General features: G+C 45.9%; 1 protein-coding gene and 1 long non-coding RNA gene across 6 annotated transcripts in view; one reads left to right on the top strand and one right to left on the bottom strand.

Moving 5' to 3' along the window:
- Positions 1-15,147, bottom strand: part of C6H8orf58 (chromosome 6 C8orf58 homolog) — a 65,912-nt gene that overhangs the window by 24,935 nt on the left and 25,830 nt on the right. For 3 of the 5 annotated variants that reach the window (XM_084804012.1, XM_084804010.1, XM_084804009.1), the window contains 2 exons: positions 15,024-15,134; positions 14,149-14,675 (listed from right to left, as the gene is read on the bottom strand). Coding sequence is in view for 1 of the 5 variants with exons in the window: in XM_084804008.1 (XP_084660134.1) it covers positions 8,244-8,292 (49 nt within the window). In the remaining 4 variants the exon portion in view is untranslated. Of the gene's footprint in view, positions 1-8,243; positions 8,995-14,148; positions 14,676-15,023; positions 15,135-15,147 lie in introns of those variants that run through there. The other 2 variants (XM_084804011.1, XM_084804008.1) reach the window with 2 other exon arrangements.
- LOC146340669 (uncharacterized) lies at positions 3,220-13,469 on the top strand. Its single transcript, XR_014783741.1, has 3 exons — positions 3,220-3,292; positions 3,493-3,580; positions 11,253-13,469. It is a non-coding gene; the product is annotated as an uncharacterized LOC146340669 (long non-coding RNA).

Consider the following 15,147-nt stretch of genomic DNA (forward strand, 5'->3'; position numbering starts at 1 on the left):
TGTAATTTGAACCCCAGTGGTTCAGGTCCTGCCCTCTGGAGCTAACAGAAAACAAATGCACTCCTTCAACTATGTGACAAGTCTTCAAATATTTGAGGTTAAGACTTCAAATGTCTGTGCAATTACATGTCTGCAACAAGAATTCCTGCACTGCTCCACCTCTGATCTTATTTTTCTGAGAAAACTAAGCCATTCTGTGGTAATACTCCACCCTGACCCACGATCCATGTATGGCAAAAAATAGTGGTGTATGCAGCAGCTCCCACTTCTCTGACCATACACATCAGCTGCACCCCCACAGATAGAATGAATACATGGTTCTCAACCCACATCATTCCCAACCATTATGTGGGGGTGGGGGGGGGGGAGACAAGGGGTGTATTTGTGTTCCAACTTAGCCGGCTAATGCACCAAATTCCTTCACTAACTGAAACAACTGCATATTATTTCCCTATTTAACCCTGCCTTCACTTTCCTCTGTTGTTTTCTAGGCCAAATTTTAAACTCTAAGTTCCTTGGGGCAGGAACCTGTCTTTTCATACACACTGATGGCGTGCGCGCGCTCTCTCTCTCTCAGTATTAGGCCTCCACTTTGGGGCGAGAATCCTATGCAGTGGCTGATCCTGTCACCGCACACTCGCACCAAAGACATGAAGATTTGCAGTATTTACAAAGGCTTGGAAAAACCACCTATTCCAAATGGCTTTTAATTTATGCATTTTATTGTTTTGTGCTGCTGCTTTATTGCTGTGGCTCTGAAAATTGTTTTTATATGGGCTGAATTATATTGTAATTGGGTTTTTTGTTTGTTTGAAATGTTGAAATTTTTGTTACAATATTGCATTGCATTTTATTCTTGAATTTTGTCTGCCGCCTTAGGTAGACTTGGTGCCGCAAGGAGGCTTAGAAATATTTAAATAAATAAATTAAGAACTCAACAGCAATGACCCATCATTTCTCTCCCTCTCTCTCTCTCTTGGAACATAAACACAAGCATATCTAAACGTCTTATCAGCCTGGCTGGACTGTGCAGTTCAGTTCCAGTGAAGTGTGGAAGAATGCATTGCCCAAGGAGAGCCCTACAGAAACATAGCTGGGTTGGATGCATAGCTATTTACAGAAGGAAGGCCAACACAGGAACGCATCTGCCATCACCTTACAATTTGGAACATAACTGCAACCAGTGAAACCAGTAGAGCATCATCAAGAGTTGCCACTCCTACTTGTCCTGCTAACAGAGACCCTCCACTCTCCAGGGTCAGCCAAATGCTTAAGGTGGAAGAAGGGGAGGGTGGGAAGAGAGCGAGAAAGGAGAAGAAGAAACAGGTACTCTGTAGAAATGAGAGATGGACTGTTTGATCTACTCTCAATTGGACTGGTGCCAGACGGTGAAGTCTCTCAAGATAGAATGGACCCAAAATACATCTCTTCTCCCTCCAACTATACCTATTTAGTAATAACAATACCTGTTTTTTGGATACCAGTACTGGCAGTTTGCGAGTAATGAAAACCTAGGCTGCAATCACACATACACTTACTGTGAAGTTAAGCCACACTGAGCTGAAGAGGGCTTACCTCCAAGTAGGCATGCCTAGGTAATGCACTACTAGTCTGCAAATGTACACATCAACATGCCACAGTACTGTCAGTCACATTTGGGAAATGGGATTCACTATTTTCTTCTGCTGTGCATTGTATTTTGAAATACTGAAGAAATGTTCTTTTAATTTTCTTTTAAACAAGAAATTCAAAATAACTTTCAAAAATTAACACACAATGCAAAGAATAAAACCAAATTAATTCACAACGTATAAAATTCAAAACAGCAGCACTAAACATATTTTTAAGCTATTCATAATTAAATTCATAATTATTCATAATTAAAACCAGCCACTGGCTGCATTCGCACGTAACAGTTAAGCCAGAACTCTGGAGAATCCAGGCTTACTGTTCACAAGCTGCATACTGGTGCATCGAGTTTTATTACTATACTGGAATTAAAAGCTTAACATGACACCAAAACTGAAGATCCAGATTTGTTGCTCCCAAACAAACCAGGAATCATAAACCAAGAACAAACCCTGTTTTGCTATTCTGGCTTGCCAAAGGAACAACAAGCCAGGGGCCCAGGCTGCATGCACCAGTTCTCAGCTTATGCCAAGATTTTTCAGAATTCTGGCTTATTGTAGTGTGTGAACATGGGTACTGGTTTTAGTAAATAAAAGAGTTTTCATTTGGCATCTAAAAGAAATATGTTTGGGGACAGCACTGCACAGTGGGAATGCCACAACACAGAAGGCCTGACATGTAGTAGGAATGCAATAGGAGGAGAAGGCATTCTTTCAGAAAATGTGCTTGGGAAGCAAGAACTTGTATAACATTAAGGTCTAGTTCACACATAAGCCAATGCAGCACGTAGTTCAGTGTCAGACTAGGGCTGGGAAGACCTGGGTTCAAATCCTCTCAGTTATGAAGTTCAGAGCCAAACTACATGTTATGCCAGCCTTCCCCAACCTAGGGCCCTCCAGACATTTTGGACTTCAACTCCTATCAACCCCAACTAGCATGGCCAATGGTCAGGAATGCTGGGAGATGTAGTCCAAAAGATCTGGGGAGTGCTGAGTTGCGGAAGGCTGCATTTCACTAATCATGTAGCCTAGGGTTATCTTTTATTTACTCTAATGTAAGCACATGCGGCCCCAATCCAGATTGGGACCATATTGCTTTGGCAGAGGAGGATTAAACCTTATCTTTCCCCTGCTTTTTGCTTCCTGAAATCCCACCCCCTTGCACAGCCCAGTTCACAAAAGAAAAACAGTCTCTACTGGCATCAATGGAGGCTTTAAAAGAAAAAAACCTGGAAGGATTTCAGGAAAAAAAACCAGTGAAGGGGAGGTTTAATCCTCTCCCAGAACGCAATGGTGCCAATCCAGATCGGGCCACACACACTACGGTAAATAAAAACATAAACCTGGGGTACACACTACACCAGAGATTCCCAACCTTTTTGGACTCATGGGCACATCTGGGCATTGGAGAAACTGCTGTGGCAACCACCACAAAATGGCTCCCACGGGATGTGGCTAGTGCCATAATGGCTGCTTTGGGAGCCTGGCTGGCCAAAAGTGAGCTAAAGAGGTGTGTGTGTGTGTGGAGGAGAGAAATAGTGAGGCTGGAGGCTGCGAGGGAGGGAGGGAGGAGGAAAGGAGGGAGGGAGGAGGAAACGGAAAGGCAAAGGGGTAGAGAAAGAGCCAGGCTAAAGGCTTGGGGGGGGGGGGCGCAGAATAGCAAGGTAAAGAGGTGGGGAGAGAATGAGCAAAGCTAGACGCTGGGAGGGAGGGGGAAACAGGAAGGCAAAGGGGTCAAGGAAGAGCCAGGCTAGAAGGGGGGGAAACACTGAGCTAAAGAGCTGGGGGGATAGAAACAGCAAGGCTAAAAAGGGAAAGACTGCCCTAACATTTTCCAAGGTTTTGATGTTGTTGTTTTTTATAGAAAATTGACCACTGCAGGGACTGGAGAGCTTCATGGGTGCACTTGGAGGTCTCCGCAGGTGCCTCACCGGGGACCCCTGCACTACACGGTAAGTGTAACATGTAGTTTGACTCTCACCTGGGCTAGTCATTAACTCTCACTAACCTATCACACAGTGTTGGCATGAGGAAAAGAGGGTGTGGGGGAAGGAATCATGTATGGCTGCCTTGAGCTTCATAGAGGGAAAAGTGGGATGTAAATAAATTAAAATTAAATTCATATTCAGTCATGGGGGAATAGGCCTCCACAGATACAGAGCCAGAGAGAGAATTTTCATTTTTCCCCTCATCACCTCACAGCTGCGAGGCTTTTTAATGGATTCTGTTCACACATCCAGTTGTAAAGTATACAGAAGACAATACAGAATATGAAAGTGGATGTGTGAATTAGGTCTACCACACAGGGACAGAAACCAATCCATAAGGAAAGCCATGCCTGCCTGCCTGCCTGCCTGCCCGCCTGCCCCCGGGGCTTCAACAGTTTCAGCAGAAATCAGTAGTTTCCACCAACAAACCACTGAGAAGCCCCCCGCCCCCCCAGGACACCTGTAATTATATTTTCATGTGTTTTATAACCTTGTTAGCCACCTTGTGACAGCCCTGAGCTCTTTAAGGTGAATTAAAAATATTTTAAATTTTTAAAAAAATTCAAGTGGCATGTATGCAATGAATAGCAGAAGGCCTTGCTTCTCATTTAGGGGAAAAAACCTGCATCTAGGTTGTATTACTTACACCCTTGAAGTGGGGAGACTTGAAGTGGGGAGGAGGGGACCCCTGACATGGTTGCATGGCCCTCCACACAAAATGAGATCAATAAAAAAATATGTCATGAAGGTTAGGATTCTAACCTTAGCCTTCTCCCTGACACACTCGCTTTCTATGTGTGGGGAATGGTTTTGTATGGATGACCACTCCCACCTGCCATCTGAAGTAATACACCACAGACGCATGGGATAATACCACACAGGTATGGACTGTACCAGATGCTCATTATATGGCTTGGTAAGGGCAGCTGGTGCAGATTCACTAAGGGCGCAATCCTAAGCATACTCAGACAGAAAAAGTCCCAGAATTCCCCGCTGGGGAATGCTGGGAGTTGTAGGACTTTTTTCTGTGTAAACAAACAGATTCCGCCCTAAGCTAGCTCTCCCTAGCTACTGCAGCATTTTCTTGTATTTCACAGGTTCCAAGCCATCTTCAGCTCCTTCTCCAATTTCCCTCCATTCCCTTTAATGTGGATGAAGATACACAATACTATTCTCGCTTAACCACCGTTGTATTAGGAGTAACGTTATTTCCTTTATTTATTCATTTAACTGCATTTCTATACCTCCCAACAGCCAAAATTCTCCACAAAATGAGGCTGACAATAAAACCTTATTGCTTACAATACAACCCAAAATTCAATTTGTCTTAATAGCGAATTGGGTTGCTATTAAGGCATCAGTGGGTTGCCATGTTTGCCTTCCCTCCCCTCACCCCCAGCAGCCAGATAACCACCAGAATGATTCATATACCCTACCAACACAGAATGATTCAATAAGAAACATCATGAAAGCCATTTAGAAATGAATGCACTTCTCCAAAATATATATCCTACCACCATCTCCCACTACACAATTATAAATGAAGATTAAGTGGATTAACCCACGAATTGCCACCAAGAGTCACTGCTACATACAAACTGGAGTGTAGAGTAGAATAGGATCTGGCATTAATGGGACTCCTTACAGTGCTGGTTGAACACATGGGCTAGTTCTTTGCAGCATGACCCTCCCAATATTTCTTTATTTAGATTGCCAGTGTGGTGTAATGGTTAAGGCAACCTTCGTCAACATTGTGCCTTCCGGATGTTTTGGACCACAACTCTCGGAATGCCTAACTACTGGCAATGCTGGCCAGAGCTGAGGGGAGTTCCAAAACATCTGGAGCGCTCCAGGTTAGGGGAGGTCTGGGTTAGAATGTTGGACTAGGGAGGCCCAGGTTCAAATCCCCATTCAGCCATAAGGCTCCCTAGGTGAGCTTGGGCCAGTAATTATCTGTCAGCCTAACCTACCTCATAGGACTATTGTGCGGACAAAAGCAGGAGGGGGGAACCATGCATGCTGCCTTGGACTCTATGGAGTAAAGGCAGGACATCAGTGTAAGATAGAAAGAGATTTTGGTACATCCTAATTTAAGGGTTCAGGGAGTGTGAGGTAAACGGCGACTTTCCATAACATAAAATAGCAGTTACGACTTTAGGTTACAAGTGTGTTCTGAGTCTTGAGGTTGGGCTAGGTAGAGAGTGTTATTATGAGAACACAGCTAGAGAATGTAGATTCATTGCTGTTTACATGCACCTGATGATTGGCTTTGCATGGCAGGAATTCTTCCAAAATACAGCATGACTGATCTTGGCTTCTTGCCATACACAGTATGGTCAAGCTTGTCTGTCATATCTATTGTGCTTTAAAATGTGGGACAACGGTAATTAAGGACTTGTTAATCTCACTGAACTGCAGTCCAAGAATTCATGAGCGGTGCTGTTTCTGGGCCAGTTCACAGCCAACAGAATCGCATGGAAAAAGTGTTCCTGCAGTATTTCACTTCAGCCTAAATGCGTGTGTGGGGGTGGTGCCTGTTTCAGTGCTCCACCACCAAAAGTCCCTGCACACAGAAAACTAGCACGTCAAGGAAATGTGTTCGACATATTCTTCCTCTTATTAATTCCTACCCTCCTCCGCCCCTACATGTATGCATTAAAACCTGCAATCTTTCTTCTGCAGCTAAAGGTGGCCCAGATCAGGAACACGGTTAACAAGTCCACTGACATAGATGGTGTCTGGGGGGAAAGGGTGGGGGGAAAGGGTGGGGGGAAAGGGTGGGGGGAAAGGGTGGGGGGAAAGGGTGGGGGGAAAGGGTGGGGGGAAAGGGTGGGGGGAAAGGAACTCCCACAAACAGCAGCTCCCCATCCCTGCATTGCTGAGCCCCTGTGGTCACTTCAGGAAAAGGCAATTTTTACATACAAATTATGACTGAATCATGAACTGGAAATTAAAATAAGGCTACAATCCTAAGAATACTTTATTGAAGAAGTTAACTTCATCAAAATCAATAACACTTACTACAGGCTGAGAATGACAGTGAGCGTCATTGCTGGGGAGGGATTTGAACGCAAGCCTAAGTCCAATGCTATGAGCCCCGTTTCCCAGAAACATTGTTGGACTTCAGTTCCCAGCATTCTTGACCACTGGCCCTGCTGGTAGGGGTTTCTGGGAACTGAAGTCCAAAACATCTGGACATTTGTCTTCTGCCCACCTCTGTACACAAACTAACAGTCCATCCCATAGCCTGGAGCTAATCATCCAGGAGTTGGAATGAAGTTCATCCCCTAAATCTGTCCCCCAGCTTGTGTGTCACTTCTTATCTTCTGTAAGGCTTCCTCCCAGAGAGCTACAGAGATATTTTGTCAAGGCCATTTCATTGCAAGATAATGTTCCTAGTAAAAAAAAAAAAAGGGGGGGGGGAGGGACCAGACATGGTTTGCCACCTGCAATGTGCCAAGTGATGTCAAAGTTGTTTGTTGTTCTAAGTCGGAAAGTTAAAGAGTATTTCTTTACCCAGGACACTAAACGCATCTCCAACCTCCCCTGGCACAATTGTGCAAAGGTGTGAATGTTAATTCAATAAAGAAAGCAAAAAGGGATTGTGTTTTTCCCCCACACAAGGCAAAAATGCTTTTTGATGGTTGGCATTTCTGCATCCTAGTATGTAAACGCAAAACCCAGCTTCACTGAAACACACAATTTAAAATGCACAAATACATTGGTTGGTTTTGTTTATCAAAATTACATCACAAGTAATATTTAAATAAATAAAACCAGAAGCATTAAAAATTTAATACGATTAACAAATAGTCTGTGCATTTGTCTCTCAGAGTTCAGTGGGTTGGATCCAGACTTAATCACACTTGGAGTAGACGCAGTGAAATCAATGGGACTTAAGTTATTCATGACTAAATTAAGTCCCGTTGATTTCAATGGGCCTGCTCCAAGTATAACTGAAGTCTAGATTCAACCCAGCGAGCAACAAAACGTCCTGAGGCATCTTAAATACTAACAAATGTATTCTGGCATAAGCTTTCGGAATCTACTGAGCCTTAACTTCCAACAAGGATAGGATCTACTAAGTAAGAACTATACTGAACGGCCACTGAACTGCGCGCAATCCAATGGCCCTGTGGTACCCTTCGTCTCAGCACGCCTTTCTTGTGGTCTTCCACTTTCTATCCACTTAAAGGCATTCAGGCGCAGCGTAGTAGAAAATATCAGCCGAGAGGCTCCAAGGCTCTTTTCAGTGTCATCTCAGAAACAGCCTCAAAGTCAACTGTACATTTATAGGCAACGTCGATGATAAGGCACCTTGCCGAACCAGGCATGGCAAAACACGCATTAACGTCACGTGTAAAAACGCCTCAAGGGGAACCTGTAATTAGGGCTGACCGCCAAGAACCCAACAAGGAGGGCTCGCCTGTGTGCGGCTCCTTCCCCATCCCAGCAGGGAACGGCTGCTTTGGGAGACCGAACCGCGCGAGTCTCTCCAGAGCCGTGCGCGTTGGGAAACAGCGGGCGCGCAGCCACCAACTCTACCTTTTACGCGCGACAAAAGAGACACCGCGTTTACCCCGAGAAGCGAGGCTGCAGTTGCCCCGGAGGCGCGGCAGAAACTCACCTCGGTTCCAGAGAGGCTCCACCGAGAAGACTCGCCGCTTTCTGAGCATCTCCCGAACAGCGGCGCCCCTGGCGCAACGGGCCGCTTCCAAACTTCGGGCTCTTCCCGCGTGCGGGAAGCAAAGAGACTGGAGCGAGCGCGTGCTGGGGCTTCGCTCCGTGATTTATATTAGGAGCGGTCCGAATGACGCTGCCTGAGACACTCCCAGGGGCAGTAAGGCCCCTTCCCCTATCCCGAGGCGGGGTGGATATGTGAACGAGGCGCTGGGGAGGAGATGCGAGACGGGGGTGCGGGGCGCATTTGAGGAAAGCTGCGATTCCGCGTGCGGGGCCGGTTTTTATGCAGGTTTACTCTGAAGTAAGGCCCATGAAAATCAACGGGGCTTCCCGCCGGGTAACTTTCCGAGAGCTGCTGCTGCAGCCTTTCCTGAGAGGCCGCCATGAATTAATTTGGAGCTTGGGGAGGAGGATCGTAGGAGTAAGACCATACTCCTCCGTAGCCTGGAACTTTTCCTGTGTTAGGGAAAATATTTTTGTCGTCTCCCAGTTAGCTGGATGTTACATATTAGCAACCACAGACACACCTAGTTTCTCTCTCTCTCCTTCCTCTTTTTTCTTCTGGCTTTGCAGCTCTTTCTCTCCCTGTCTCAGTCCCCCTCTCCCACAATCTGCAAGATGGGGAGAATAATACTGGCCTACCTTACAGAAATGCCAGAAAGATTTACTGGCAATCCGTGAACCCCCTTGAACATACCAAAGTCCCTAACCTTTTTGAGTCGGCTGGGCAAATTTGGAATTTTGAGTGTTGTGGGTGCTCTCACAAAATGGCTGCCACAGAGGTGGCTTGCCCATTCATAAAATGGTTGCCATGGTGGGCATGACTCGTCACGACTCACAACACACCAGTCATGACTAACCTAAGTCCCATTCATTTCAATGGGTCTATTCTTAGTAGGACTGACATTGGAGACTTAACACCCCCCCTTCAGAAAAGTCACATTGGTGAGACTACAAGAAAAGTAACTTGCCAAAGAACCTCTGTACAAGACAGAGGTAGGGTTTGAGCTCCAAAAAACAAAACCACTGTTTTTAACCTAAATAAAGATGGGGCTGGAGGCTAGCCCTTCACTTTGCAGCATGCCAGCCTCCCACTTAAAAATGTTTTTAATTAAAGAGAAACATCTTAATAAAATAAAAATTAGGAGGAACAGGGAGCCTGGTGGGCACCAAAGAGGTGTCTGCAAGCACACTGATGCCCACCCACTCTGTGTTGCAGACCCAAGTGCCATGAGATAAGCGCCAAGAAATAAAAACTTCTATTATCTTGGACAGATTGCATTTTTAACATTAGGAAATACTTAAATTTCTGAAGAACGCAAAATCATTTCCACCCCAAGCTTCTTTTATAGTCTAATAAAATGTATTATTGAATTTATTTAGTAATTTCTATTTCACGCCCTCTCAAAAAAGCTCAAGGCAGTGTGCTTGGTTCCCCTCCCCATTTTATCCTCATAACAACCCTGTGAGGTAGGTTAGGCTGAGAGAGAGCGACTTGCCCAAGGTCATCCAGTGAGCTTCTTGGCTGAGTGGGTATTTGAACCCGGGTCCTCCAAGTCCTAGTCTGCCACTCTGATCCTGACTAACCAACCTGGAGCCCTCCAGATATGTTGGACTACAACTCCCATTATTCCCAGCTAGCATGGAGGGCATCAGGTTGAAGAAGGCTGCTGGAGAGATTAGAACGAAATAATAACAGCAAGTAGTGAAGGAAACGCATTTAGGCTGCTCACTGGCCTGCTTCCTCCGGATCAACCCTATCACTTTTTTAGGACTATGCTGCATATGGAGCCCAAACCTATTCATGCTACTCAGAAGTAAGGTGCATTAACTTCAATTGGACTTGCTCCCAGGAAAACACATATCAGATTGCAGCCTTAATCTTCTAAACAAAGCCTGTGAAGCTGTATCCTTTGCATATTCATCCTACCTCCATTCTTCCTGGAACAAATGGTTCCCATTTCAATAGGAATGGCAATGCAAGCATAATGACTGCCCACCAGCAAGCCATTTTGCTGCCCCTAGACTGCCTGGCTGGAGAGACGGCATCCCTTGCAGTATCACAGAGAATACTTAGGGTGCAACATTTGTATTGTGACTCTGCAAAGGTTCCCAGGATATTTTTGGGTTGCAAAAGTTGCTTTGTCAGTCGGGCTGCCAACACTTGAACCAATCCCTGTGTTTGATCTGCAGCACTCAGCAGCTGATCCTTGTTTAGCCATCACAAGTTTCACCTGCTGATTTCTGTAGGTCAATTCTCTTGTTAAAGGGACAAGAACAGACCAGGCAGGGTTGCTGTTTGTCTGGGCAACACTATTGTGCTTGCCCCTGACATTACTGTTGCTCCAACTAACTGCCTGGGTAAGGTTGCTGGTGCAAGACCCAGCTTTGCTCTCCATCCCTCCCACTGTAATACTTGAACCTGTTTGGTATGGATGGGCAGGAGCAAGTACAATGCTGCAGGTCACATAAGTACAACACACATTGGACCACAACATGGGCAATTTCATGTATGAAGCTTAAAATAGTTTTGCATTTCACATATCTGATTTGCAAATGTAAAAAAAATCAACATGGGCTAAAATAGATGTTTGATTTAAAAGCTCCTTTCCACTCTCCATGCCACACTTTCTATTCCACCACATTAAGAGCAGACACTCAAGCAACCAACAAGATAGATTCTAGATAGAAGCTCAGAGGCTATTTTAATGTTCTGCATGAACACAATGTGTACACAAATTGTAACTGCAGTTTTGCCCTGTTGCATATAAGCTTTAAGAAAACTGGGTGGTGTTCATCTCAAAGCCCTAGCTTTGATCACATTAGGGATGGCTGGGGAACGCTGGCTGGGGAATGCTGGGAGTTGTAGGACTTTTTTCTGTCTAATCATGCATAGGTTTGCGCCTTTTGATTATCTTCTTGTCTTCTAAAAACAAGTCTCCATCTCTCTAAGAATTGATGCTTTCGAACTGTGGTGCTGGAGAAGACTCTTACGAGTCCCCTGGACTGCAAGGAGGTCAAATCAGTCCATCCTAAAGGAAATCAACCCTGAGTGCTCATTGGAAGGACAGATACTGAAGCTGAAGCTCAAATATTTTGGCCACCTAATGCGAAGAGAAAACTCCCTGGAAAAGACCCTGATGCTGGGAAAGGCTGAAGGCCAAAGGAGAAGGGGACGGCAGAGGATGAGATGGCTAGATAGCATCACGGATGCAATGAATATGAACTTGAGCACGCTCCGGGAGAGAGCGCAGGACAGGAAGGCCTGGCGTGCTATGGTCCATGGGGTCACGAAGAGTCGGACACGACTGAACGACTGAACAACAATATCCCTGGGCACCAACGTACCCCTGGACACCTTTCTTGGTGCTACTTTTTTTTTTAATTAACACATTTTCTTACCACTTGGATCACTGTAAAATAGGTTTCTCTTAGCGCTGAAAACTGTGAGATTCAAAGGAGTTGTTTAGAGTGCAATCCTAAACAGGCTGGCTGGGGAATACTGGCAGTTGTAGGGCCTTTTTTCTATCCAAACATGCAAAGGATTGCACCCTTCGTGTGTTGGGGCTCAGACCGCCTCTCTGCCTTGTACTCAGTCTTCCGGGCAGGTGAATTGTCCTTTGCCACACCTCCCATGGCAGCCATTCTGTAGTGATGTCCAGGACAGTTGCTCAAATGGTCAAATGCTCCCACAGCCCAAAAAGTTTGCCTGCCCTTGATTCATCATTGGTTATGTGGTGCTTCTTTTGGCCAATGATCCTTACAAGTACACAGGGGCAGGCTGGATGCTTCAGAGACTACTGAATAGCCCAATGTAGTGCAGTAGCTCAAAGTGTCATAGGGGAACTGGAGAAGCCTGGGTTCAAATCCCTGCTCAACCATGAACTTCTCAGTGGGTGTGACTTTGGGCAAGTTAGACAGCAATCCTATGTCCCCTAGACAGTGTCTGGGGGAGATAGGTTTTTTCAGTTTCCCAGCTACGAGCTCGTAGCCGGGAAACCGTGGTCCCTGCCCCCTCCCCCACCCCCTCGTGGCTCATGAGAAGAGAACCCGCACTGCCACTGCCTCCGTGCTCGTGACACAGAGGGGTGAAAATGGGGCGTTCCTGGGAGCAGGGATGGGAGGAGACCACGGAAGCTGTTTTAGGCAGCTTCCTGTGTGGTCTCCAGCCCTGTTCCCGCCCCCTCCCCGAAAACACACATCTAAGGCAAAGTGCAGGTGGAGAGAATCCTCTGCTTCGTGCTCCTTCCATTGGATAGGCAGCCGCTTCCAACTTCAGGGGAGGTCGGAGGCGCCCATCTATCGCTATTTGATTGCACCCTTACTATCTCTCAGCCTTACCCAGCTCACAGGATTGTTGTAAGAATAAAATAAGGGATAGATATAAATGAAATTTATATTTATGATATGATGGCACCCTGGTTTCCATTTATTTCCTATGTTGAAGCTTTTCAAACTTTTGATAATATTCCAATCAAGTACAGTTGCCTGTATTTTTTTCTGATTAATACATACACACAAAATGACATACACTCGCACAGGCTCCTTTTATATGTTGTATACCTTGTATTTTTACTTTCATTAGGTATTGAGTTGCTTCTTAGGCCATTTTACTGTAGATGTTCCATAAGCATATGAGTTATAGACTAAGATTTATAATTAGTGAATTCCTTTGGGGCACAATCCTATGGCCGTTAGTCAGTGGCTAGACGGCCATAGGATAGGTTGGTTCCCGGAGAACTGACCCCCACCCCCTCCCGCGCCACCTCATAGGCAGCACGGATTGGCCCTGCGCTCTGCACTCATAAGGGCAGCACAGAGCGGCAAAAAAGGGGTGTTCCTGGGGGCGGAGCGAAGAAGTCGGAAATCCGGTATGATACTTCCTATGTGTTGTCCGGCTGCCACATCCCACGCTCCGAGGTCCCACAACTAGATAGCCGAAATCGGCTGTCTAGCTGCAAAAGCATGACTGGGGGAGCAAGGAGGAGATCTGCTCCTCACCACTCCTCCCGCTCTGCACTGGATAGGTGGTCGTCCCTAGGCTGGGAGGCAACTGTCGATCTTGATAGGATTGCTCCCTCCATGATTTTGATTTATTATGTATGTTCTTCTTTTCATTGCCTTTATTTTGTTAACTTTATTTCAAAATAAAATAAAATTCCATGACAGGATAAATTAAATAAACATAGGGCAAATCTACACTAGCATTTTATCCCTATATTGTAATGCCAGATTCACATGCAGGACACAAAAGTGCACCTCCAACCCATCCTGATGCTGTTTCTCCTTCAACTACTTTTATGAAGATTTTGTTGTGGTGGTTTCTGTGCACTACAAGGTCATGTAGTTCATGGAAACCAGTAAGAATTATAATACAGAGCAATATTATAATTCTTACTGGTGGGAGTGGCTTTAAAAGTGTAGAACGTGTTTACTTATAAGTAAGTGAACACAGGACTGCAGCCGGGGAGCATCCAATCACCAAAGATAGGAGGTGAAGTGTTTAGACCAGCCTTCCCCAATGTGGTGCCCTCTGGATGTGTTGGACTACAAGTCCCAGCATCCCCAGCCAGTGCACCCAATGTCCATGCTAACCGGGGGTGATGGAAGCTGTAGTCCAACACATCTGGACGGCAACCGGTTGGGGAAGTTGTGGGTTTTTTTCCACTGAAACAAAATAGCTTGACCAAATTTTGCAAGGAAAATTAACAGTGTAATTGGGAAGAATTGGGAAGAATGCCTCTGCAGCATCAAGATGCCATAGCTCAGTCTCTGAAATTATAGCCATCTCCTCCTACTTAGTGAGCAGTAAGAAAGACACAAGGAGGTCAGAAGTGGGGTTATTGTACCTGTAATAGGATCTCCTCAACAGAAATGGTGGACATCTGCTATTGCTTTGAAGGACCAGAAGTCAGAGCAGCTCACACCTGGCAATGTAAAGATAAATGGGGATTAAAAACTCAAATCCTTTTTAGCAAACTTGCCACCTTCACCTTGGCCTAATCCTCTGGCTAAGAGTAGTTGAAGGACTCCACACTGAAAAATTAATTGTGTGTGCTTACAAAAAGGTAGCCCCCTTGGTTGTATTTCCAGACTTTGGACCTCCCAGAGGGAAATACCTTGTACTAAGGCCGTCGTTATTTGTATGCAGAATTATGACCCCTCTTTCCTTGCCCACTCATTCATCGGATTAGCGTAAGCAGCTCTGTGCCCTAGTCCTGACCCCTCGCAAGCATTTAAACAGAATTATCTGCAAGTTACTTACCTTCCTGGCAGTTTGTTACTTTCCTGCGTCAGTTTGCTTCTACAATGCCTGTCCACGACTAGGGAACGCAGCCAGCCTGCATGAAACCAGCTCTGCGATTATCCAGGCAGCCTTCAAACCCAGACAAAAGAGGAGACTACCAGACCTCTGTGGCATTTAACCCTCCAAATACCAACTTCCCCCAGCATCCAGGATAGGCATGGGTGGGCACCTGCCAACAGCCCACACCCCAGCAGGGACACACTCACAAGAGCCCCCTGGACTTGCTCCTCCTCTTCACCAGTGCAACCTGCTTGTTCACCTGCCTCTTGCTTTGGCCCAGAAAACCATGGGGAGGAGGAGGAGCAGATGCCGCGGCCCACTGGCTCCCTGCCTACCACGCCAGCAAGTGGTGGCAATGATGAGAAAGAAGAGGAGGAGAAGCAGCTAGTGACATTGGTGGTGAGAAGGTGGACTCACCAAAGGAGGGGCCCCATGGAGGGTGTCTTGCCTGGAGCCAGCACTGTCCTCGTAGATGCATTTGGGGATCATTCGGATGGGGGCCACCAGACATCTAAGCATGCAACTGACCTATAAAACGAAG

This window comes from Heloderma suspectum, chromosome 6, assembly GCF_057233095.1.
Source record: "Heloderma suspectum isolate Gila_16-S chromosome 6, 16-S_ref, whole genome shotgun sequence".
Taxonomy (NCBI): Eukaryota; Metazoa; Chordata; class Lepidosauria; order Squamata; family Helodermatidae; genus Heloderma; species Heloderma suspectum.